Raw genomic sequence first — 27,045 nt, 5'->3', positions numbered from 1 at the left:
CCCTGACTTGGGAGTAGAGCACCATGGTTAAAATCATGGTCTTTGGACATCCCAAAGTAATTTGGACAGAGAATAAAAATATATATGCAGAGCCCTCCTGAGGAGCTGGGGGAAAATGCACAAGTGTCGGACTTCCTCACCTGGATTGTTGATGATCTTCTCACAAACATTGAGGACTGATGGCTTGGTATACTGAGCCCTCTATCACGGGACTTGCCCTTACATTAAGCTCGTTACTGCAAAGGAGAGGCTAAACCTGCTTATAGTTGTGCCAAAGAGTGTCCCCCTGAGTGCCTCTTTGTGGCCCTCTCTCTCTAGCTAAGCCAACTCAGCAGGTGAACTCACTGCCCTCCCCACTACGTGGGACCCGACTCCCAGGAGTGTAAATCTCCCTGGCAACACGGGATATGAGTCCCAAGGATGAATCTGGACCTGGCATCATGGGATTGAGAACATCTTGACCAAAAGGGGGATGAGAAATGAAACAAAATAAAGTTTCAGTGGCTAAGAGATTTCAAATGGAGTCGAGAGGTCACTCTGGTGGGCATTCTTTTGCACTATATAGATATCCCTTTTTAGGTTTTAATGTATTGGAATAGCTAGAAGTAAATACCTGAAACTATCAAACTGCAACCCAGCAGTCTTGACTTTTGAAGACAATTGTGTAACTCTGTAGCTTACAAGGGGTGACAGTATGATTGTGAAAGCCTTGTGGATCACACTCCCTTTATCCAGTGTATGGATGGATGAGTAGAAAAATGGGGACAAAAACTAAATGAAAAATAGGGTGGGATGGGGCGAAGATTTGGGTGTTCTTTTTTACTTTTGTTTTTTATTCGTATTTTAATTCTTTCTGGTGTAAGGAAAATGTTCAAAAACAGATTGAAATGATGAATGCACAACTATATGATGGTGCTGTGAACAGTTGATTGTATACCATGGATGACTGTATGGCATGTGAATATATCTCAATAAAACTGAATTTTTAAAAAAAATGTCATGGTCTTCAGAATCCTGTGTTCAGATTCCAGTTTTCCTCTCACTGGGAGGGTAAGCTTGGGCAAGTTATTTAAAACCTCTGTTCCCATTTCCCATTCCTACCTCAAAGGATCACTAGGAAGACCGAATGATTCAACATACATTAAAAATGCAGAGCAGCATCTGGTCATAGTAAGCACTATGTAAGTGTTAGCTGTTGACATAATTAATACTAAACTGTAAGTTCCTTGAGGACAGAATATAGGCATCTTGCATCTTTTTTATTTAGTCACTGGAGCTTAACACTGCACCTGCTTCATGGCAGGCATTCAGTAAATATTAGTTATCTAAATGAATACACTTAATTATAAGCAATGATAATAATTCTATGAGCCACACACCATCAGTCTCATTATTCCGTAGTATATACAGAAACACTATAAACAAGAGCAAACACATGCACATTTGTATATAAATGTGGACACAGCAGCATTCATTTCTGGGCTTTTGTTTTATTTTTATGGGTTTTTTTTTTCTTGGAACATTGAATTCTCATTTGCAAATTCATTTTCAGAGGCATGCCAATTTCCACTAGCTCTTTAATTTGTGGCTTAAAAGCTTTAATCTTCTTCCCAACCCCAGGGATAAAAAACAATAATAATATTGAAGCAGGGGCCTGCAGAGACAGGCTGGGGGCTGCAGGTCCGATCTTGCATACGGTGAGCAATCTTCTGTGTGTCTGCTTCTCTGGCAAAGGGCAGCACCGCTGACTTCAGCCAACATCCTGGAGGAGCCACTTCAACCCATCAAGCTGAGGCTTCTGGCACAGAGATCCCAAACGTGCACTCCCCGGACATCACCCGCTGCCTTGGCTGCTGCCTAAACTTCCTGGACAAAAGGCTGCTTGCAAGAGGGGACTGGCCCAGGGCAGGAAGGGAGAAGGCTGATCTGGCTCTGACTCCAAAATCACATCAAGGATTTCTGCAGGCTGGTGAATGAACAGCATCGGAGAGGCCAGACTATCCGATAGACCACTTCTAAAAATCCTTATCTTCCTAAATATATTCAGCTTTGGGAGGCTATAAACACCAAGTGAATCTGCTCATGCATAAAGAAGGCAGAAAGGTGATTTAAGATTACTGATGACCAGGCTGAAAAGAAAGGACATCTATTCCCATAAAAGTTCTGTAAAGGTTCTAAATGAAGGGCTCTTGGTCTCCAAGACAGGTGTAAGAAGCACCATTCATTCATTTCTCGACTTTAAGCCTCTTCTACTGGCCTGCCACTGCACCAGGCATGAGGGCTATTGCAATAAAAGATGCAACCTCTCCCTCAAAGAGCTCACAGTCATGGGAAGGAGACAGAACAGGAAAGCGGCAATCACCCAACACAGGACAATCAGGGTAGTGGCAAATGTGAGTGCTTGAGGCCACGGAGCACAAACAGGCCACCACCCAATCTGCAGGGTCCGGGAAGGCTTCCCGCAGGAAATGGTGCTGGAGTTGAGTCTTGACATCACTGAGAATAAATCAGTTCAGAGCAAAACCTTTAGAGTGCCATAGTTGGCACTCCCTAAATTTTTAGTTGGTTGAATGAACGAATAAATGAATGAATGAATGACTTAAAATAAGCTCATAACTACCACTGCTACCCTTTGGGTTTAATGAGGGACCAAAGTGGCACAGCACTGTTGCTTAAAGAACAACTGTGGCCTCCCAGTGCTCTTAGGATAAAAACCAAACTCAGGCCCTGCATGATTTAGCCCCTGCCGCTGACTCCAGCCTAATCACCTACCAAGTTCTTGACCTCCTGCTACATTTGCTCCCCTTCACTGGAGGCCTCGGTCATGCCAGGCTTCCCACCAGAGGGCCTTGGCCCTGAGCTCCCCTTGCCTAGGATCCCCACCTTACCAACTAGTGTCAATTCTCCTGCTCACGGGTCCCGCAGCTGTACCTCCCTCTCCTTTGCAACACTCATCATGGTTTTACTTATACTTATTTAGGTGATTACAAGCTTGCTTCCCCCACTACCACACAAATTTCTCTTTCAAACCAGAACACCTTTGATAGAGAAAGGGGCACTATGAAAATCACTCCAGAACCACAAAAACTAGGACACATCAGCTATAAGCTCCAAGACACGGCAGGATGGTCCCTGCGCTTTATTCACCATTATGTGCCCAGCACCCAGCACTGTACCTGGCACACAGCAGGCAATCAATAACTTTGTTGAATGAATGCATGAGTGAGTGAGTGAGTGAGTGATTTAGGACTTGGCAGAAGGAAAGAATGGTAAATGTCACAGCCTTGGGAAATGTGAATGGGTCATACCACCAACCTCTCTCATTTCTGGAAAGAAAGGTTTGGCAGCTCATGACCCTTATCTGTGGAATGCTGCTTTGGTTGCCATAACAACATCAACAAAGGCCCACACCCAGGCTCACAGCATGGTACCAGGTCCCTCATGTGCAGCTGCAGCCCGTATCTTCAATTAAATCCTCCCTTACCAAAGCACTGTAGAGTCAGGCCCAATGAGCACAGCCAGTGAAATGAGTCAGGATGTCAGAGGCCAACAGTCCCAGACCCTGGCTCTCTGGGAACCAGCATGTCAGGAAGAGAGGAAAGCTGGGAGGGGGACAGGGGCTCTGGGTCAGAAGAGAAGGTGCTTTTCCATTATCGGCAAGGCATGTTGTTTGAGCGGATGTTCCCTTAGGCAGAATTTGTCTTGATACGTGACGTACCCTCCGTGGGCACTGGAGAGATTCAGATTCAAGTCCTGCTTTTGCCACTACCTAGCTGTGAAAACCTAACCAAGTTACCGATCCTCTATAGAATAGGACAGTAAATAGTGACTGCCCTTGGGGTAATGGGGAGAGTCTAATGAGGCTCAGTAATGTTCCGGGCCTGTTCAAAGTCAAAGTTGAATAAATGGTGTCAAATAATAGGGACCAAACACAACCTGCAGCTAAGTACTGAGTCAAGTACTAAGACTGCTAATTTATTAGTCAAGTATAATCATCCCTAAGAGGTCATAAAGTGAAAACCAGTGGCAAATTCCTGCTTACCAACAGAAAAGTCACTAAGCCCGTCAGATTGGGGAGACGTAGCAGGATGAGAAGGAGCCCCCCAAAGGCTCATGCTTCCAGGCAATTCCAGACCTAACCCCTGCCAGGCAGATGAAAGTGTTGGATCTTTCTTCATACCCAGAGCCCACCACCCACAGGAAGTGCCCATTTCCAAGTCAAGTGGGTTCTGAGAAGTTTAAAAAAAAAAACTTGCCCAAGGCAAGGATGGAAGCTGCTAGGAGAAAAGTCAGCTTTCCAGGAGTGAGACAATCAGCCCACTCTGGGGGAATGGTCTCCCAGAAACCGCTCCAGTGAGAGAGGAGCGCTGGTTGCCCACGTTACCTCTGGGCCCCTAGAACAGAAGGTCCCACATCCTTCCTGGTGGGTACCTTCCCCAACACTAAACCTGCTCCCGTGAAACACCCCTCCCGACAATGTGGCCATTGCCAGGAGAAACATCAGCTGTGTAACCACATGAGCTGCACAGAAGGCATTCACCGTCTCAAAATGTCTTAAGAGTTGACAGCCAGAAAAACAACTGCAAGAAATCACCATCCATGTAAGCAAGTACATTCCTCCCTTCCCCTGTCTGCCAAAGAAGCAGCCTCACAATTTTATTCTTCAAGGTTTGCAGAAGATGGATGTTTTATTGTTTTCCCCAAGACTTGTCAGTATAGAAGCTTCTAAACAATTGTATTGGAAGTGAGGGACATAAGCAATTGTGGCATGTGAGAGCATCAAGGATAAAGAATTTTGGGGGACAGGGTGGCTGTCAAATAAAGTTCATGAAAACTGCAACTTCAATACATATTTAAACACTTTATTCCATTGCCAAAGAAAGGCAAGTACTCCAGGCATGCTTATCATTGTCTATTCAATCCCGTTTTCCTACACTTTGCTTTGGAGAGGAAAGACAGAATAGGGAGAAGGAAATATCATTTCCTGAAGGCCACATATATGCCAGGCACTCCGCTGGGCACTTTACGTGCGTGATCTCATTCACTCCTTCCAGTATCCTGGATGAGAATTCTGTCCAGCCCTTTGTTATGAGAAGGAGCCTTAGGTTCCAAGGGGTGAAGGGACCAAGACTGCCTGACTCTAACACCTGTGCTCCTTCCACTCACTCCTTGACACCCTCTTCTTTGAAAATACAATTGTGATAGTTTGGAGGCTTTATGGACCCCAGAAAAGGTCACATTCTTAAAGTTAATCCACCCCAGTGGATGTAGACCTATGGTGGGTGGGACCTTCTGATTAGGTTACTTTGGCTGTGACCTGCCCCAGGTGGTCCTAATCCTCTTACTGGAGTCCTTTATAAGACGATGAGAAACAGAGACAGAGAAGCTGAGAGAGAAGGACACACAGAAGCTGAGAAGGAAAGCCACAGAAAACAGAGAGGAAAGCCACTGAAGCCAGAAGCTGGAAGCAACGAAACCCAGAAGAGAAAGGGGAGACCAGCAGACACCACGTGCCTCGCCATGTGGCAGAGGAGTCCAGATACCATTTGATGATACCTTGAGTTGGATATTTTCATGGCTTCAGAACCGTAAGATTGTAAGTTAATAAATACCCATTGTAAAAGCCAACCCATTTCTGCAATATTGCATTTTAGCAACTTTAGCAAATTAAAACAACAATATTCCACATTTGGGGTACTATAGGACCAGGTCAGGTGTACAGTTTTCCCTAATTATTTCTCCTTCTCCCTCCAGTCTTTTCCTTGGAGTTAAAGCTTTAAGGAAGGGCCCAACAGGACCATATGGGACGCTCACCACTGACCCACGTGAACAGTATGGCACAGTTGTTCAGCACGTGGGCTCAGGAGGCTCAAGTCCCAGCTGAACCACCCACCGGCCGTGTGGCCTTGGGGAAGTTACTTAACTTCTTAGAACTTATTTGCTACCTACATAAAATGGGATGATGATGACAGCAACTGTCTCTAGCCTGATGCAACGGTTAAATGAGCTAAAAAATTGAAGCACTTAGAATACTGCCTGGTGGAAAGTAAACAACCAACAAGTGACAAATAGTTTTTATTATTACAACAGCTATGCAGGAAGGTTCCCTATGACAGTCATCCTTGCAGACTCCCTAACAGCCTCAGGGGCAAGATTCCAGAGATGGATGGATTTCTCAAGTTCTCTATGGCTGAACTGCAGTGACCCAGCTCGGGCTAAGCATCAAATGAGACCCAGTGGGAACTGAGGTCAGTGTTAAACCCCAGCTCCTCTTCCTAGATGGGTCCATACTAAAGGGGCCTGACTTTCCCTGGAAGATCCACAGGCCTCGTTGGGGTTAAACAGCAGTCAGGACTAGGGACTCAGGCTCTTTCACTGTCACAGCCTGGAATCTTGGGTGGGTTCTTCATTCTCAAGAGTTATGCTATTCTTGGCACTCTGTTTGTGTTGTTAACATGATGAGTCACACCTTCCCATTTAGCTTTACAGGTGGTTCACTCAGTCCAGCCAAGAGTCAGTCCCAGGATGACCAAATAAATCCCATTGGTCTAATTTTCTACCCACATGTCACTCATTTCATCCTTTGGTGTGCTGCAATGTTACTTTTCCAGCTTAGAACATATCACTCTGAGAACCTTCCAAATAGAAAGACAACCCGTTTTTAAATACTGTGTTTCTCATGAGCACCATATTCAGAGCTGCTCAGAGGCATAAAGTGTGACGCCACTTCTCCTGGTCCACGGAGTGGACATTTTTATTCTTATGAAGTTATCAGGGAGCCGAAGTGCAAAAAAAAATATGATTTTGTTCTCGATTGACGCAAGTTTAGCTTTAAACCTGTTTAACCTATATTGTGAAAAAGACTGTAGATAAGCAAAAGTATAACCTTTAAATCATTGTGGAGGGAGATTTTAAAATGTCCCACATCCAGAACTCTTACTCAATGGTTATAGGGAGAGGAGTAGAGAAATACTTCCTGATAGTGAGCAAGGAATTCCAGTGTTTTTTGATCCTGCTAAAAAATCTGGAAAGTGTACAATATAAAGCAAATATTTAAGAGAGAGAGTTGAGCTTATTTTAAAGCAAGACCTACTTAAAAGGTGCCTGTAGACTCCTGGGGCAAGGCAGTGAAGTCAGACAGGCCTCCCTTTGGTGTTTGCAAAGTTACTCAACCTCCTCCAGCATCAGTTTCCTCCTCTGTGAAATGGGGCTAATAACACCAGCTTGGCTCAAGAGGATAGCAGTGGGCCCATGCTGAATTCAATTAGTGTGCAATAAATGTCCCTACTGTGCTAGGTACCCAGAGTAAGTGTCCTATGGAAAGAAAACTGTCCTGGGACCTGCCCTCCAGGAACTTATAGCACTGCGGGGCTCTAATTCAAGGCTGGCTGTGACAGGCGCTGGAAAGCTGTGTATGGCCCTGTGGAAGTGTGGCAAAAAGAAGATGTTGCAGGCCGGGCTCCTCGAGAGGCAGACTCTGAGATGGAGATGAGCAAGCAGGGGGCTTAGTGGGAGTGCCGCTGGCATCAGCTCTCTGGAAGGGAAAGGAAGGAAGCAGAAGTTGAGCTGTGACGTTGTCTCAATGGAGGACTCAGGCAAACCTACAGTTGTAAAGCTGGGATGGCCCTTCATTTGTGGCTCCACCTGGATCAAGCATGGAATGTGGGCCAGCCAAAGAAGAGAGCGTGAACTCTGTCAGGTCAGCTCCCTTCAGCCAATCCGATCCCCATAGGGAGCTGATTCTACATCTGGGCAGTGCATCACAGCATCCCCCAGAGAAAGCTTCCATGGCAAATGTGAGCTAAGCTGTGTCTTAAGGAAAAGGCAGAACCCTAGCAAAAGCTTTGCAGGGAACGATCTTCCCCCTACCATCATTCCCAGCTGTCTGCAGAACTCCCCTTCATCCTTCAAAACTCAGCTCAGACATTGCTTCTTTCCTAAAAGACTTCTCTGACACCTATAAGCAAAGCTAATGACACCCTGTAGATTTTTCCATGGCTTCACACTTAAGGTACTAATTATTTTACCTTTATTACAGTCTTTTACGTTTGGTTGTGAAGTATTGCTCTTTCTTTTGTTTCCCCACACCTAGCAAAGCAGGCACATACTAAGTACTCAATAAATGTTTGTTGGATAAATGGATGGATGGATGGATGGATGGATAGGTAAGCAGGTAGGTAAGCAGGCAGGTAGATGGATGAGAGGTAGAAGAAAAGCAAGAGGGCCGGTGTGTCTGGAGTGGAATGAAAGAAGAGGAGAATAAAGACTGTGAGATCAGAGAAGACATCAGGAGTGGCAGTGGGAAATTAAGCTTGAAAGGCTATTAGGGAGCCAATTGTTCCATTGCTGGTATAGACATACCCTCCTGTAATATTTTCCAAAGAGAGACTGGAATTCACTTTCCATTTGCATAAAGGGTCAGAGTTAAATGTTCAGCCAGGCATTTCCCTGAGACTATTTCCCTAACTGGGTAGCCCCAACCAGTGGAGAGATCCAGGTATTGCGATGTGGCATCACCTTTCAAACACACAACTGAGAGTGGGGTCAAACTCAGAAAACCCACACCTTCATGTTGAAACAAACTCTACTTTTTCAGTGCCCCCTGGGTTTGCTCCTGCCTTCTGTTAACACGCAAACATTTACTGAGCAGCTACCATGTTCCAGGCACCATTCTAGGCACTAGGGATAGAACAGAGGACCAAGCAGACCATCTCCCTGTCTCAGAGGATTATATGCTAGTGAAGGAGACAGGCAACAAGCAAGAGAAGAAATAGACACATAGCATTATGTCAGGTAATGATAAATGCTATGAAAACATTAAGCAAGGTAAGAAAATAGAGAAAGAAATGGTGGCAGAGCTCTGTTTCCAATAAGGCAGCTGACGAAGGAATGAAGTGAGGAAGCAAGCCATTAAAAGGCCTAGAATATTCCCTTTGGCAAGAATGGCAAGTGAAAAGGCCCCGAGGCAGAAACATGGTTAGAATGTTCAAGAACAGCAAGTAGGCCAGTGTGCCTGCCAAGGAAGAAGAGAAGAAACGTAGTGGTAGACCGTGAGGCCAGAGGGGACGCCAGGGCCAGGTCCCTTCCTTTCCCAGTCCAGAAGTTATGTGCAGCTAAGGCAAAGAGGTTGGAGGTGGTAGAAGCACCCACGTCAACACAGGCCCACCCTGAACACAGTTTGATAACTTTAGGACAAGCTTATCTGGTAATTTAGGTAATTAAATGTTCATGTTGAAAATGAGCTTCATACTTATTTGTCCCAAGCAATAATAAAATGTGTAGGACTAATCGCCATGCATTCTTTCTTTAGAGAACTACAGTTCTAATGAGTCTGGGACAGCACTAATTATTTTTGGGGTAAACAGAAGATGCTCCTGGTGTACTTTGGCTTAAATAACAGGTATCTAGACCTCAAAAGAACCTTAGAGATTTTGTCCAATTGATTCTTTTTTTTCCAGTGAAGAATCTGAGGCTTAAGTAGGATCCTAAGTTGCTAATGTCATTCAGCTGGGTCAGCAGAGTTAAAACTAGAGCTCAGGTCTCCTGAAACCCACTGGGGCTTCAACCACCATACCATATGGCTCCTTCTCACCTACTGATCATCACAAAGTCTTCTGATGGGGACAGTGCAGATGTTCTTAGCCTTGGTTTACAGATGAATAAATTAAAATAAAGCTTAGGCACCTCACCAAAGATGATACTGCAATATGGTGGATAAGCCGGAATTTGGATCTAAATTTTCTTGACACTTAGTTTAGGGTTCTTTCACCTCATCCTAATCATGGCATGACCAGAGGGACTGATTTAGGAGTCATCACACTTCTTTGAGAGATAACAAATAAGAATCTTGAATCTTGATAATATGGTCCAGTAAGCAAATATGATTCTCACCAAGGAAAGAAAATCATGAGGGGAAGGAGGAAAGGAAGGAGAGGGTGTGCCATCTGCACAGTTTCTTCCTTCAACAGAAAACTTTCTGCTCTTCAGCTGGCCTTCCTGAAGCTTCCAAAAAACACGGTGGTAGCTTTGGGAGGTAGAGGTGGACACAGCACTGCTACGTGGCCCTGTGTCTCCCTGTGGTTCTGCTGCCTGCATGCCAAGAAGCCACAGCCATGGGTCTTTTGGGAGTGGAAGGTAAGAAGTGAAGAAGGAGGGGAAAATATGAGAGAAAGGAATGATGAAAAAAAAGAGGGGGGGAAGGAAGGAAAGATAAAGATGGAAGGCAAAGAGGAAACTAAGGCCAGCCACAAATGCACAAATTTTATCCATTTCTAGGATAGCAAATCAAACTTCTACCTGAGAGGCCACTGTGCTCTTTCACCTCCAACTGGGCTCGTAACCACTCCTCTTTCCTCCTTTACAGGGACTTGATTCCTTCTCTGGTTTCCACAGCTTTCTCAAGCCCTCTGTTTCCTTTCATCCCTTCACATCACTTAAATGACTCTCCCACTTGCCCACAGCTCTGCAGCCCCACAGCTCCCTCCTGGCAAGCCCAATCCCACCCTCCACGTGCATTGCCTTGCTTCTCTCAGCTGTATCTCAAGGTCTCTGCCTCCATCTATTCATGAGTCTTTTGTTTCTTAACATCCAGATTATGTAAAGGCTTTAGCACATCTACATGGTAGATGTCCAAAAACAGCAACCTTGACTATTAGTGGTACAATTATCATTATTATTTGTTCTTGTTATTATTACTGATATTTTTTCCCAATAAATCCACTAAAAGAGCTCTCTCAAGTGACCAACAGCATCTTCAAACACACATCACTGGCCTTTTCTCCACCCCATTCTCACTGGCCTTGGACAAGTTACTCCATCCCTGTTTGTTTAAAATTGTTTGTTCCCTTGGCTTCTGTTCTGGTTTGCTAATGCTGCCATTTTGCAGAATACCAGAAATGGATTGGCTTTTATAAAGGGGGTTTATTTGGTTACAAAGTTACAGTCTTAAGGCCATAAAGTGTCCAAGGTAAGGCATCAACAATAGGGTACCTTCACCGAAGGATGGCCAATGGCGTCCAGAAAACCTCCGTTAGCTCGGAAAGCACATGGCTGGCGTCCACTTGCTCCCAGGTTACGTTTTAAAGTGGTGTTCTCCAAACTATCTCTGTGTCAGCTTCTCGTGGCAAACTCTGGGCTAGTACCTCCAAAGCATCAGCAAAACTTTGCTTTCAACAGCCATCTTCAAAACGTCTCTGTAAGTTGCAGCTTCTCTTCAAATGTCACTCTCAGTTGCTCTGCGGTCCCTCTGTTTGTGAACTCCTTTATATGACTCCAGTGATTTAATTCAGACCCACGCTGAAAGGGCGGGGCCACACATCCATAGAAGCATTCAATCAGAGATCACACCCTAACCAAAGGTGTCACTCACAGTTGGGTGGGTCACATCTCCATGGAAACACTCAATCAAAAGTTTCCAACCTAGTCAACACTAATATGTCTGCCCCCACAAGACCGCATTAAAGTATATGGGTTTTGGCAGGACATAATATATCCAAACTAGCACAGCTTCTAAGATACCCTATTATCCCAGCATCTTACACAGCGTGCAGGACCAGGAAGCAAATCAGCACACCTAGGGAGTCCTGAATTTGAAAATCCAGAGCTCTTTTGCCCCTGACACGACATGTCCCTGCAAGCAGGTGCTGGAGAATCCCACCTGCTCCTACTTCAGGGCCACTGTGTGTATGGCCCCTCCTCCCACATTGTCCCATGGCCACCCCCTGACTTCTCTGAGGTCTCGGATGTCACTTTCTCTGAAAGGACTTTTCTGGCCACCAGGAGAGACTCGACACAGCGACCCAGAAAGACCAGCTCAGTCCTGTCCTGTCTCCCCCAGGCTGTCCTGGGGTCAGCCGACTCCCTGCTCACCTGAATCAGGGTCTCCAGCTCCTGTGGGCTCACACAGATATGGTCCCGCAGGAATTCTGCCTTCTCCAGGGCAATGGTGTTTTTCTGGCTGCTCTCGAAAGGCTGCTCCAAGGCCCGGAAGACGAGACCTCCCGTGACGAGGTAGACCACCACCACCACAAAGACGGCCACCACCGTTTTCCACTTCATGACGGTCTGCAGGCCCCCCTGGGAGGCGCCTTCCATTCTGGCTACCACCGTGGCTCGGGAGGAGATGGAGAGCCGTGGGGCCGGGTAATGCCCGTTAGTGGCACCCTTGGGCTGACAGGCCGGGGCCGCCGCAGGAACAGCCACTGAGGAAACGAGAGCAGGGGAGGGTGGGCAGAGAGAGTTGGTTTAGAAACAGGAAACACAAAACTTGAGACAAAGCACACATGACGCTCTGAAGCCAGCACTCAAACTTGAGGATTAAAAACTGGTTCGCCATGCCTGCAGTTAAGGAATTTGATCAGTTGCTGGGTGCCTTTTGGGGTCTAAAAAATGAGCACCAGGAGTCCTAGTTAAAAGAGATAGATAGATAGATAGATAGATAGATAGATAGATAGATAGATGGTAATAATTGAGTTTGAAATGCTCATATTTTTCTACAAGGGGACAAATTTGGAAGATATCTCTCTGCTATTTACAAGTTATCTCCTCCCTTAGCTTCCTTGTTTAAACAAAGTATAAGGCACAAGATAAAATGCCATATTTGAAAAGCAGACATATTGTTCAACGTGGACAGGAAATAAATCAGAGAAGGACAGCCAAGCTACTCTGGGTGAGGGCTAGTGATACGGAGAACAGGGAAGAAAGGAACAGCTAACAAAAGTCTCTCTCATCCAGGGCTGTGGGGACACAACAAAACAAAAAAGGGTAAGGTCACTATCAGGAAGAAGGGTTAAAAATCAAATGCAGTAAAGAAAAGTTTGGGTTTCTGAAGACTGTTAAAATGGAAGAAAAAGCAAGGAGGCCAAAATGAGAGAAAGAAACAGTGAGTGACGTTTTTATGCCACTTAATCTGGATTCCTGAAATAATCAAATAAATCCTAAATGTATTTCTCAATAGAAAATGTGATGCCATTGAAGCAACCATCCCCAATCTATGAATAACATAATTTTCCTTCTATTTTCTTCCAATAAGCCATTGGAAAGGAAATTTCTCCTGTTTTTCAGGATGCATCGAATTCTCAAAGGCCCCTGTCCTCTTTAAGGGCAATTTCATTACACTGGAAATAAATACATTAAGCTGGAGGCTTTGCTTCCATGCAGGAAGTCCGGGGTAGCGTTGTGGACATAATGCTCTAATGCATTAGAGAAATCTGTCTGGTGTAGCAATGAACGGCCCTTTTCTCCTTTATTATTCTAATTCTGTCATGGTGCAGCCTGGCTGTTGTGTAAATAAGGCATTAGGAGATGACAAACCTAATTACCTAAGTGGGACAAACAATTCCACTCCAGTGAGAGCTCAACTGCTAAGTCTCTGGCTTGGGAATCTCAGGGTAGACAAAAGAGTAGGACTGTCAGGGCTTGTTCAAAACACCAATGACCCTGACAGCACCTGGAAGTAGGGGTGGCTGCTAAGAGGAACATAGGTTTGTAAACATCTGCCTTTCCTCTTAAAGCCTCTTTGAAAAGCTGAACATCAGCCTTTTGCTGTAGGTTATTCTATTGAATGAAATCTTTGAATTTTAAATTTCACTCGGCTTACAGGAACACAGAATTCTCTGGAATCTCTGATTGAATCAGCAACCCGGGCTTTATGTTCTTGCTAATCCTACTCTAATGAGGCCCTGTTGGCACTGCAGGGTGAGCCCTGTCTTGGGCAGCTTTCTTTCTGCAGTGCCTGCATTCCCCATTCATTCCACCTCCTCCGTGTATTTCCATCCTTGTGCCCGTCACCAACCCCAGGGCCACCGGCCACATCCAGGCCACCGTTGTGTCTCGCCTGGACCAGTCCAGTTGCCTCCCAAGTGTCCTCCCTGCTTCCACTTTGGCCAAGCTTCTGACTTGTACGTCTTGGGTTAAATACCCCTTTGGGGACCACCTCCTTCCTCTGAGTCTCCCCTCTCTGTGGGAGGCAGAATCATGGCCCCCAAAGATGTCCATATCTCACCCCAAGAACCTGTGAATATGTTGCCTTACACGGCCAAAGGGCCTCTGCAGAGGTGACTATGTGAGGGTTTTGAAATGGGGAGAGTATCCTGGATTATCCAGTTGGCCCCAGTGTCATCACAAGGGTCCCCAGAAGAGGGAGTCAGGAAGGCCAGAGACGGAAGGAGATGAAGGAGATGTGACCACAGAAGCAGAGGTGGGGATGATGCACCACGACCCAGGGAATGCGGGCAGTCTCTAAAAGCTGGGAAAGCCAGACCAGACTCTCTCCTGGAGCCTCCAGAAAGAACCAGCCCTGCCAATACCTCGATCTCAGTCCAGTGAGACTGATTTTGAACTACTGACCTCCAGAACTCTACGGCAATAAATCGTAAACCAGAAGTTTGTGTGATTTGTTTCGGCAGCCATTGGAAACGAAGACCCCCTTCTTGCCCGACACTTGCTGCAGTGTGTTGCTGATGGGGCCGGTTTACCTGTCCATCACACTCTAGGAGGGCAGCACCACGTCTACCCCTCACCTGTGGAGTCCCAGTTCCCTGGACAGATCCCCGTGGGTGGCTAATTAATAATGGTTTATTACACGAATGAAGGTTGGAAGGAAGGAACGTCGTCGGCACATCCAAACCACACATGCAATGCAGATGAGAGGTGTCAGATGGAAAACAAACTTGACATTTGGCAGCACTGCACAGCAGGTCTCCAAACACAGAGGTGCTCTTCTCACACCTCCACACCGTGACCCCTCCCCACGGTCATCTATCTGGAAAACTCAGTCATCCTCAGCCACGCATCAAAGCAGCCTCCTCTGGGAAGCCCTGGCCCCTCCTGGGCACACCAAGCACACCCATCTCCCCAACTAGCCTGTTTGCTCCTTAAAATCAGAAAGCATGTCTTTTAATCACGGTAACTCCATTTCTTGGCACAGTACTAGACCTAGAGCAAATATTTGTTTTCTGTTTTGTCGTAGTCGTCCTTGTTGTTGCTCTCATGGATAATTCTTTCAGGCTATAAACAAAATCCCCAGCAGAATCACCACCACCCTCAATAACAATCATTTATTTAGCTTCAAATGGGCACAAAGGGCTGAGCTTTGTTGGGGATAAGTCACCAACCCGTCCAAGTTTCAGGGGTTTACCAGCTTACCCAGGGAGCCTGGTCACTAACGTTAGGATGAAGCAGCAGCAGGGACAGAACTGGGCTTGACAAAGGTCTGCTCACACCCAGGCCAGTTCCTAGTCTCAGTTTGCTAAGAAACTGTCCATGTGAGCAGAGTTTGCACAGAACCCACCAAACTCTGAACTTTGAAAGCACCAGAGCAAAAACCGGAGTTTCTGTCCTTATCTGTTAGTGATGGGGACCTTGAAACTGTCACTTAGTTTTCTTGTTTGCTTATTTGCTTATCTGTGAAATGTGAATAAAAATCACAGCTCTTTTTTTTTTTTTTTTTTTTTTTGCCTCCACAGGGATTTTGGAAAGAACAAATGAGCTGCCCAGGTTTACTGGTTGGAGTATATTTGTAGGTGTTGGGAACACTGGCAGGGGACTCAGAATGTTACGAAACCTTCTGTGCATTTACCTAAAAAAGGAGTTGATTGCTTTAGCAATTAATTTATGACCACACATCCTAATGACCGGAAAAGGATTTGGTGTAAGCTTTTCCTTAAGTTGGATAAGTTTCCAAAGGGTATTCTAATTAATCCATTTCTTCTCAGAAACCACAGTCCCTCTCTAATACAAAGTTGACTTGTGACCTGAGATACGCCTCTGGAGTTCTCTGTGTCTGGAGCTAGTAAAGAAGCAAAATTGGCCAGATGATGATGGTGGTGGCAGTGGCAATGGTGATGATGATGGTGGTGGTGGTGGTGGTGGTGGTGGTGGTGGTGGTGATGGTGGGGGAGTGGTGATGGTTGTGGCAGTGTTGGCAGTAGTCGTATTAGTGATGATGGTGATGGTGGTGGCTGTGGCAGTGGTATTAGTGGTGATGATAGTGGTGGTAGAGGTGTTGACAATGCTGGTGGTAGGGGTAGTGGTGGTGATGGTGATGAGATGATAGTAGTAATGATGGTGGCGGTGGTGGTGGTGATGGTTGTGGCAGCGTTGGGAGTAGCAGTAGTGGTGATAATGGCAGTGGTGGTGGTGGCAGTGATGGCGATGCTGGTGCTGATGGGGGGGTGATGCTGGTGGTGGTGGCGGTAATGGTGGTAGTGGTGATGGCGGTGGTGGTTATAGTGATAGTGGGGGTGCTGGTGATAGCTCCCACTATTTCTTGACCATTTATTTTGTGCCTGGCACTCTGATAAATATTTTCTTACATCACTGCATTTGTTCCTCATCACCAAGTATTACCATCCTGTGTTAATACATGTCCTACAAGCAGCAGATGCCCAGACATGATTAAATTTTCATAGATTTTATTAGGTGAAACATATTAGGGAAGAGAAAATGGGTGGGAGCTGGGGAGGCTAGGACAATGTGAGATATTGCAAGTCTGAACCCAAGAGGGCAGGAAGGATGGGTATATGCACCCTAGACCACTGACAGTTAGCCCTCAGAGCAGCCCCATATCTCCCAGGGAAAGGCCTGCCTTAGGATCCCTGCTGTGCTCAGTCAGTGGCCAGGAGCAACCCCTGGGGATGCATCCTCAGGATGGCCCAGCATGGGCTCCCGAGCAGCAGCTGGGGCTCTGGGTCAATCACACTCCCATGGTGAGAGGTGTGGTGTGTGGGCTCATGGCCGCCACACATCCCCCCTTAACAGATAAGGAAACTGAGACCCAGAGAGGTCAACGACTACACCAAGGCCAAGTGGTCCAAGAGTGATCAAGCCAGAATCTAAATTACCATTATCTGACTTCAAAGTCAGGTGTCCTCTGGAGCACAGGAGTAAGAAAATAGGAAACAAAGCAATTCCAGTTTGAAACGAGCCTTTTTTTCCATAAATAAGAAAGACATTTATCCCAGATGGGCATGAAAATATTTTCCAGTCTATGAGATTGACTACTTAAGTTTCCTAGCGACATTGGAGTTTTTCCCCCATGTAATGCGTTAATAATGGATGAATCATATAAAGTAATGGCCTATCATGCTTCGTAACTCCAACAGAAAAGTGTTTGGCATCAAAAGTGATATCAAGAATTGTGGAGAAAAGAAATGTTGGAAGACAATACCCCATCAGTTAATTTTCATTTTAAAATGTTTCCTCACATTCCATCTTTACAAGGGTGGGTAGGAGAGGCACACATAGAAATCTACTTTTTCTTGGTTGAACAAGCTGTTAGTAATTTTATATTATTCAGGCTTTCCTGTGCCCTACAGACTGTACTCATCATTCATTCATTCATTCATTCAATCAATCAACAAACACTTGAGTTTGCCAGGCACTGTGCAAACTGGGGATACATAAATGAATAAGACACATCCCTGCCTTCAGAGTTCCTGGAACAGTTGACAAATAACTTTTGCTTATATGAACCTATTTTAACTTCTCAACAATTTTCTGTGGGAGGCAGTGGTCACTAGGCCCCCTTTGACAGATGAGGGCCCAGTGCCCAGAAAGGTGACAATGACCAGCCTATCACAAGCTAATAAGCAGTGGCATCCTTGGGTACATCTCAGACACCTAATCGTGAGTCCTACCACTCCTCCACACCACCACTGAAACAAACGACATCCAAAGGACTCAGGGTCTCTTGGAAATGGGAAATGCAGCCACCTCAAAAGCGCCAACTGTCACACAGCAACATGACTCTGCCTATTGACCCAGGCAAAGTACAACTGTGACTGTACACTGGCAGAGGCTGAGCACATCCCCTCCCCACCTCCTGGGTCTGGAATCCTTCCAGGGCCACTGCACCTGCAGCTCAGAACTTCCAGAGAGCCCTGCGTTAAAGCTCAGCCCCAAAGGCTTCACTGGCCATGGTGAGATTCAGACAGAGACGCAGGCAGGGGGTGGCACGAAGGCAGGAGAGATAATTCCATCTCAGGCCTCAGGTGCACCACCCCACCTGCCCGTGGTTGTCATAGCAGTGACAGTCACCTGGTTTCAGCCATTACCTGCCTCTGAGATGAGCAGAGGGATTGTGTCCTGTTTCCAAGCTTGCCCGTGAGAACAAGGGCGATGCTCAGACCCTGTGCACTAAATAAGCAAGCCATGTTCTTGCAATGCCATCCCAGGAGAGGCTCTTCCCCCTCGTGCCAGACTTTGCTCCCTCCTTCTAGTCTCTTTAAAACTTCAGCCTTTCCTTCCCAATGGAAGAGACCAAGGTCACAAGAAACAACTGGGACCCCAGTGACCAGAGAATAACAAGGAGGAAACAAGCCGGCCGGGAAGAAAGAATGAGCTAAGAAAATGCTGCCATCTTATCTCCTCTCTGCTTTCTAGTCCAGCCCCTTGCCTCCGCTCACCTGAAATCACTGTGACAGCCTCCAGTCCTGTCCATCTGAAATCCAGCCTCCAGCTCCCAGTCAGGGGTGCGCTCTGACCACATCCACCCCCTACTCACCATCCTCTGAAGGCACCGCGGAGATTTGGAATAAAGCCCAGGCCCCATGGCTAGCACAAAGACTCTCCCTTCCAGGACCCAGGGCCTGTCTGTCTCCCCAGACCCACCTGCTGCCGCACCCCCACGAGCAACCTTTGCCCCAGTCAAACCCTGCAGCACCCAGACCACATGTGCTGGGCCACCTGCAAATGCCTCCCTCTGGGCCTCCTAAGACAAATGGGTCTTGCTGTATGGATTGCTTTCTCCTCCCTGTTCTTTATCTAACTCATCCCTATATGTCAAAACTTATCTCATGTGTCACCACCTCCGTGAAGTCCTCCCTGATTGCCTATAGTATAATGAAAACTCTGGTTTGTCTTTGTCCCCATCTCCTAAGGAAATAACTTCTACATCTTTGTGATTTCCTGGCAGAGGAGCATATTTGTCATTCATGGTGTGCCCAGCACAGTAGTTCATATGCTAAGGAGACAGGGCGGTGGGGTGGGGTGGGGGAGCCAGCCACCAGGGTGGGGGGCTGACCACACCAGAAAGGCCTGCCATGTGATTGGGGGGGTGGGGCATTAAGCCATGTGTCAGCTCAACCTCCCCAAACTCTGGGAAGGGAGGCGGCCTGGAGATTGAGTTCAACCACATGGGCATGGATTCTCCCAACCATGGCTGCGTAATGAAACCCCAAATAAACTCGGACACTGGAAGCGCCAATGAACTTCCATGATTGACAGCGGCATTGCCATGCAGGGAGGGTGGCACATTCTGACTCCATCTGAAGAGGATACAGAAGTTTGCTTTTGAAACCTCCCACCCCCACCCCCACCCCACCCCAGCCTTGCCCTGTGCATCTCTTCTTTGGGCCCCTTATTTGTATCCTTTTACTATAATAAAGCAATATCTTGAGTATGGTGCCTTCAGCGAGTTCTGTGAGTCACTCTAGCAACTTATTGAAACCAAGGGGTAGCAGGAACCCCCAAATTTGTAGCCAGTTGGTCACAAGTCAGGGTGGCCTGAAGGACTATCATGTAGAAAATGGCCCTTAATCCATGGGGTCTGGCCTAACTCTTGGTAATCTGAGAACTGAAGTGAGTGACTGCAATCTTTGCAGTAGGTGTCAGAAGCTGTTGGAAGAAATTGGAAGTTACAGAATTTTTGAAACTTATATCCTGCCCGTTCCACAGTCTGATTAGATGCCCTTCCACTATGCCTTCTCTGTCTGTAGAACTACAACATGGACCTTAGCACAGTGCCTGCAACTCAGAGGCCCCAGATTACCATTTGTTCTGAATTCGTTCATTCATCCATCCATAAATATGCCTTGGGGCTGGCTATCATGTGAGGCTCAGCTCCCACACCTGCCCAAAAGAAGACAGCTGCACAGTTATCTGGCAGATGTGAGCAGCCCTAGGACTACTGTGGTTTCTTCCCCACAGATGGGTTTCCAGAGTCAAGATGTTAAGGTTCTCCGGAAGCAAACAGTCCAAGGAAGCTCTTCATGGTTTGTTCAGTTTTTAGAGAGAAGTAGAAAGGAGACAGTAGTAATTCACCTCACTGTGCTCCAAGCACTTGGTTTTGGGCTCTTGTTTTCTTCACAAAGGGCTAGAGGTTCTCTTTTCCTCATGGGTGCAAAATACTTGCTAGGTAAAAAATCTATTGAATGGCATGAATCACCCCTCTGGTGCCAGGAGGCCGAATTTCTACCCAGCTGCCTCCCAGGGTTCCTCTGACTAGGACCAAACAGCATAGACTTGGATTTGAGGAGCCCAAGACTGAAGGGCTTTTCTTGCCCCACCCCATCAGCACACTGCCAGTCTTGGGCTCACTTAGGGTTCAGAGAACCAGTGACTTCCCTCTCAGAGCTAGCATATAAATGGTTTCTCCTCATCTTCCCTAAATTTCTTCCTGGGTTTATAAAAGAAGGTCCTTGCACAAAGTCAGGGGATTTTGCCACAACCAGGCCAGAGAATGAGATTCTTAGGTTTGGGGAAAGCACTGGACTTCAATGGTCCAGTCCTACCCCACAATCACAGGTCCGAGTTCCATTACAGCCCCATCATTCCCAGGAAACCTTAGGCAGAGATCCTAAAATGAGAGTCCTCTCTCTGTGCTCCTTTCTGTCCTGCCTGGAAAGGTACAGAAGCAGCACCATTGGGCAGATTCAATGCAAAAATGTAGGGCATGTTGCCATGTGCCTGGTTCAAAGCAAGTACTCAATCCACATGAGCTACCCACATTATTAGGAGGTGGAGAGAACTATGGAAACAATGGAAATAAATGCAACCAAGTATTCAGATGCTATGCCAGACAAGTGTATGGGGTACAGAGAGACAGGGAGAGGGAATAGTCAAGACTACCAAACAGGAAACCAGAAAAGACTTCAAATGAAAAGTGCCCACTGCGATGGTTGTAGAAAGAGGAACAGGTGTCTGCCAGAGGGTGGGGAGAGGCAGTGGGGGAGGCAAACCGGCCAGAACAAGCAATCGGTACAAAGACACTCAGCCATGAATCAGCCTGGGATGTTTGGAAAATTACACCCAGTCTGTGTGTCAGAACTATAGGGTGTGAAGAGGGCTACGCCAACACAGAGCTGGAGAGATAGGCAGGGGACAGCATGGTGGGTCTTGCAAGGCATATTAAGGAAGCCATCAAGGTTAACACAGAGAGAAGGGCCACAGGGTCATGTCTGGGTTTAGCAGGTTGAGTCTGGCAGTGATGCAGAAGACAGACCGGGGGAGAGAGAGACCATCTCAGGAAGCGTGCGTAGGAGGTGACTGGAATAGATAACGAGGCCTTAACTTACGAGGTCTCAGAAGGGACGGAGAGTGGGGGGCAGAGACAAGAGTTGTTAAAGAAGTAAAATGTACAGGTCTCGGTGATTGACAGAAATGGAAAAGCACGGAGAGGGAGAGGCGAGGGATGACTCCCAGGTGTCTGGCCTGGAAGAGTAGGTAGAAGATGCAGGAGGCTCAAAGGGGCAGCTCAGTGTCAGACATGTAGGCTCACAGCTCCTGTGCCACAGCCAGGAGGAGATGCCCAGCACAAGGGCCTGGAGCTCAGGGGGAAGTGAGAGTGACGGGTGGATAAGTGATGCTGAAGCCACAGGATTGGATGAAATCATCCCAAGGGAGATGCAGAATGAAAAGAGAGTGGTGCTCAAAGGAGCAGCAACATTTAAGGGATAGCAGAGCGGGGAAATGCACAAAGGAGAACAAGAAAGACCTCGAGAGGAGTCAGGGAAAAGCAGGATGTGGCCTCCTGGGTGTCAGAAATGGTGTGTCTTCCTCAGGGCTGTGTCTCCAGCATCCTTCACCAGGCCTGGCCCACGGGAGGTCTCAGAGCGTGTTCGATGAATCAGTTACTGTCATAGAATATCATTTTGTTACTCTCACCATTTTCTCTTTCTAGCTGTCAAGAAACCCCTCCTCCCAGAACCCCTGTTCCAGAACTTCTGGGCATTATAGGTTGGTTGTTGAGAGCAGGTGGGATGCCTTTTTGCCACATTAAAATAAACCCTCACCCACCCACTCAGGGCACCAAGGGCACTGGACCAGAGCCAGGCCACGTGCCCTCAGCCGCTCAGAACAGCCCAGGTGTCTCCCACAGAACTGCTCATCTTTCAGGACATGGGGCCGCTCACCTCGCAGTTCTCCCAATGGACCCCAGACCACAGCATGTTGGAGAGATGGACTCCTTTGTCCTGCCTCCGTGGTCAAGGCCCTAAAGGTGGACAGTCACAGCTGGGCTTCTGTTGTCTCTTTCCAAAATGCTTCCTTAGGAACATATTTTGTCATCTACCAGACTTTTTTTGTCCACAATTTAAATTAAGTGGAGTGCTTTTAAAAGGAAAGCTCTTTTTCCTCTCCCTCTCTTTGGGATTAAAAATAATACAGACAGTTGCAGTCCCCAAAATATCACCTTTACCCTGGGGCCAAGTATTTTAAATCCCACTGCCAGGGGCCCATTCCTTCCAGATAGAGGTTTGCCCTTCCCTGGTGTCTTGTCAAAAGTAGTTACCTCTCTGCACCAGGCTCCACGTGCAGGTCTCCTCTCAAACAGCCTCCACGGCAGCCAGGTGATCCTTCTAGAACTCCAATCTTGTTCCTGGTTAAAACCCCTCAGGGACTTCTATTGCCCTCACAACGGCTCCCAATGCCCAGTGTGCTAGGGCCCGTCTTACTCCTCCAGCTCCACTCACCCCCATGCCCCCCACAGGCTGTCCTCTAGCCTCAACAAACCCCCCTCGGTACCTGCAAGAGCCGGTACCTGCACTGGGCCCTGGCATTCTCCCTGCTGCTCCCGGCCGGAGGCCCTTCCCCCACCACTACCCTGGCTGATCCCTCCTCACCCTTTGTGTTATGATGGCAAAGGCCCTCCCTCCAGGAATCCACCCCTGACCCCTCCACATCTGTCAGTGGCTCCTCCTGTGTGCTGGGCTCCCACAACCTCCTGTACAGCCCCCATCAAAGCCAACCTCACTCCATGTAAAAATCACCATTTCCTCTTCCCTCCACCACCATGCAACCTCTGCAAAGACAGCGTCTGTGCATAGCGTGTTCATGGACACCTCCGCAGCTCCTAGCACAGTGCTGGGCATAGAAGAGCTGCTTAGTTAATGCTGGGTTTGGTTGGGCTTTATTTATTTACTGTTATAATTGTTAATATTATGTTGGTGTGAATGAACCAACCACTGGTAAGTGCGATATAGGAAGTTAGAGACTGCTCTCTAAAAACTTTCCTGTGTTGCTTTTTTTTTTAACTTGCCTAATTTTTAGCCTGCCTAGAATCAAATTCATTTGAATATAAGCTCCCCTATGATTGTCATTGATGGCAGTGATGGAAGCAGCACAGCTATAGGAGGAGAATCTAATCATTAGTGTACAATTTATTCTGCAAGCTTTCACCAAGTTCCTGTGATTCAGTGTGTTGGTTTGAAGCTGTACATACCCCAGAAAATCAAGTTCTTAAAGCTAATCCATTCCTGTGGGTGTAGACCTTTTGTGGGTGGGACCTTTTGATTAGGTTATTTCAATTGAGGCATGTCCCAAGTGGGTCTTAATCCTCCTACTGAAGTCCTTATAAGAGGATGAAGGACAGAGAGAAAGAGATAGAAGCTAATAGAGAAGGACAGAGACACTGAAAAAGAGAAAGCCACAGAAATTGGGAGGAAGCCACTGAAGCAAGAAGCTGAAAGCAACAAAGTCCAGAAGAGAAGGGAGAGACCAGCAGATGCCACCATGTGCCTTGCCATGCGACAGAGGAGTCCCAGATCACCAGCAGCCTGTCTTCAGGAAGAAGGTATCGTCTTGATGATGCCTAGATTCAGACATTTTCATGACCTTGGACCTGTAAGCTTGTAAGTTAATAAATCCCCACTGTAAAAGCCAACCTAGTTCTGGTATATAGCATTTCAGCAGTTTTAGCAAACTAAAACATTCAGCAAGGTCCTGGAGACACTAGGGTACCTAAGGCTCCACCTCTGTCCTCAAGACACTCAGGATATGCAACAGTTTTTAAAATGTCTGCAAATTCTTTGACACTTTTTCCATCAAGAGGCGAAGTCTATGCTCCTGCCTCTCAAAACCAGGTTGACTTTGGTCAACGAAAGAGATGAAGCAGAAGTGATGCAGTGTGACTTCTGAAGTTTGATCAGAAAAGGCCACCCAACTTCCACCTGGCTCTCCTGGGGACTTGCTCTACTGGCGGGGAGTGGCCACATGCCTGCAGCCAACAGCTCCAGCTGCCAACCATGTGGTGCACCATCTTGGACAGCCAGCAATGTTGAGCCTTCAGCTAACAGCAGCCCAGACAACACGTGACTCCAACTGCATGGGAGACCCCAAGCAAGAAATGCCCGGCTAAGACCTTGCCAAATTCTTCACCCACACAATCATGGGCAAAATAAAATGGTGGTTTTAAGCCATTAAATTGTAGGGTAATGTGTTATGCAGAAACACAGTATAACAGGGCAACAGAGAGGATGGGTACACCAGGCCAGTAAAATGGATCCAGGGTTAGATCATGGTGAAGCAACCCCTCCCTCATACCCTCCTCTGTGTTTTCTTTCTTCCTTCCATATCCAGCTTAGAATCCATGTTCAACATGTCACTCCTTAGCTAACATACTCAGCTCCCTTTCCTTTCACCCTTAGAGTTACCTGGAGATAACCCTCCCTGTATTATTCCTTGTCTCAGCTCAGGCTGCTGAATCCTGCCAGAGAAATTGAACAGACTTGGGGATTGCTGTCACTCTCAAATTATCATTTCCAGCCTCAACTGGCCCTGATGCCACACAGTACCCCTTCCATGTTCCCCTGGTCAGGGATACAGGACCAATGTCATGCAGCTATCAAGGTGGATCTCACCATCCACAAGCCTGAAATTGGATATGGAAACCCTACTCTGCAAAATAGACATTTACTTTACAAAGGAATATTCTGCAGAAAGCTTTTAAACAACAAGCTCTGTGTGCATGTAAAATGAGCTTTGATTTATATTCATATATGTTTAGGAACAAACCTTTTATGTAGAATGACTTGTACTTTCACTTTTGCCCTTCTCCCAGGGGTCACTGAGATGGAGGCTCAGCATCCCTGTACATTCTGCTTTGCCAGCAGACTCAGCCACCTTCATCTATCAGTGCAGCTGCTCAGTGTTCCTGGCACATTTCGTAGTCCCCAAAACCTCCTACAGGAAAACTGAGTTGAAAAAAAAATTTAGATGGTTCTTCCTTCACTGGGCCTACTAAGTCACAAAAATGAATGAGAACCATCGAAGGGAGAAAAGGGGTTTCTACAAAGTACCCTGCAAAATGGCTTTGCTTTTCAGCATCACCCTCTGGATAATTTCCTCTAAAGTTGCTCCCGTAATGCAGAATTAGTGCTGCTAGCATCAGCAACATTTTTGTGATTTACTGCACATGTAGCTCTCAGCAGCTGGAAGTGAGAGTGGCGGGTTAGAGGAAGAGAAACCAAATAAGGAAAAGAATATCCACAATATTCCTTGTGATGCTGGGGAGTCGCAACGTAGAAAATGCACAAATCCATTCATCTGAAGACTGACACGTGTTTTGAAATATTATTAATAGCTCTGAATGAAGTCCTCAAGAAATCAGCAGACTTAAAAATTGGGGAAATGGCTTTCCTTCAATGGAACAGTCCATGTGTTCCCAGCAACAGCTAGGTTTGGGGGATAAAATATGGTCTGATGAGGGCAAGGTTCAGCCCTGCCAGGGAGGTCCCAGGGCTGAGCCAGCCCCCTGAGGATTTTTCCACACTGGAGAAGTGCTGAAGGCAGGCTAGACCGGCTAGCTAGAACAACACCGCACCTCATCACCCCCAAAAATCTATAGTCCTGCTCACTGGTAATTACCTCTGCTAGATGGTAAATTCCCCTAGATGCCCCTTGTACATCAACTCTTTCATCGCTAAATCTCCCATAGCCCCAATCCCAGTGCACAGCATACAATAAGAGCTCAAATAATGCTCACAAAATGAATTTAGAAAATGTTCGCTAGGTGCCCATTATGTTTCAGGCTTGAGGGGACACAAAGGTGACCGAGCAGAATCCCTGCTATCTAGGAGCTAAAGGTGGGAAAAGAACAGATAAATGGGAGGGATGGGAAGTATCTTCATCCCATGTAATTCAGAAAAGGCCCAGTACTCATGGATCTAGAGAAGGCATCCAAAATCTGAGACCAAACACATCCTGACACAGATCACATGGAAATCTGCCAAGCTGCTATGCTGGTCCTTTAACTGCTCCCCAAGTAGCAGGTCATAAAACAAGGGTGTGTAGAAGTTTGCTTTAACATCATTTTCCAGGGTTATATCTCTCTTCCCCACTGCCACTCTGTCAAAGATCTCAGACCCAAATCTGCTACCCGGGTGTGGAAGACTGAATCATGCACCCCAACAAAAGGCATGTTGTGTAGTCTTCATCCTATTCCTGTGGGTGTGAACCCATTTGTAAATAGGACCCTTTGAAGATGCATTATCAGCTAGGTAGGGACTCATTTGTGAATAGGATCTTCTAAGATCTTACTTAGGTGTGGCCAAACTGAATCAGGGTGGGCCTTAATCTGTGTTACTGAAGGCCTTATAAAAACCCAATGTTGGAGTAAAATAGCAGATCAAGGACAACGCTATGTAATGGGAGGCAGCGATGTGAGCCAAAGAACCGCAAAGAGTGTGCCAAGCCAGTACCAGAATGCTACAGACCTTGCCAATGCCTACATTTTAGACTCCCAAACCATGAGCTAATAGATTCCTATTGTTTTATGCCAACCCACTGTATGATATGTGTCATAGCAGCCCTGGGAAGCTAAGACACCAGGCAAAATCTTTATGTGATGGGTAAGTCACAGTTAAGCAGTCATTGTAAATACACTTCTTTTCAAGGAAATCTGCAATTTTAAGAACATTGGACATTATTTGAAAATCTATAGCCAAAAGACAAATTAGATATTGAGTACTGGCCCATAGGAGGGCTCAATAAATGAGCATAGAATGAAAATACTGTATTCAGCTTGTCATGTAAACAAATGTCAACTATCGA

The 27,045-nt window shown here is 46.6% G+C and overlaps 1 protein-coding gene across 2 annotated transcripts in view; it reads right to left on the bottom strand.

The window, feature by feature from the left end:
- The window catches only part of KCNK10 (potassium two pore domain channel subfamily K member 10), a 122,746-nt gene that overhangs the window by 58,025 nt on the left and 37,676 nt on the right, over nt 1-27,045 (bottom strand). Inside the window, exons 1-2 of one of the 2 annotated variants that reach the window (XM_037835259.1) lie at nt 18,411-18,451; nt 11,869-12,205 (exon numbers count right to left, since the gene is read on the bottom strand). In XM_037835259.1, the coding sequence (XP_037691187.1) occupies nt 11,869-12,205; nt 18,411-18,439 (366 nt within the window). In that variant the 5' untranslated portion in view covers nt 18,440-18,451. Of the gene's footprint in view, nt 1-11,868; nt 12,206-18,410; nt 18,452-27,045 lie in introns of those variants that run through there. The other variant, XM_037835258.1, reaches the window with a different exon arrangement.

The sequence above is a fragment of the Choloepus didactylus genome, chromosome 4 (genome assembly GCF_015220235.1).
Source record: "Choloepus didactylus isolate mChoDid1 chromosome 4, mChoDid1.pri, whole genome shotgun sequence".
Taxonomy (NCBI): domain Eukaryota; kingdom Metazoa; phylum Chordata; class Mammalia; order Pilosa; family Megalonychidae; genus Choloepus; species Choloepus didactylus.
The sequence above is the reverse complement of the archived record's forward strand: the minus strand, read 5'-3'. Positions and strand labels throughout refer to the sequence as shown.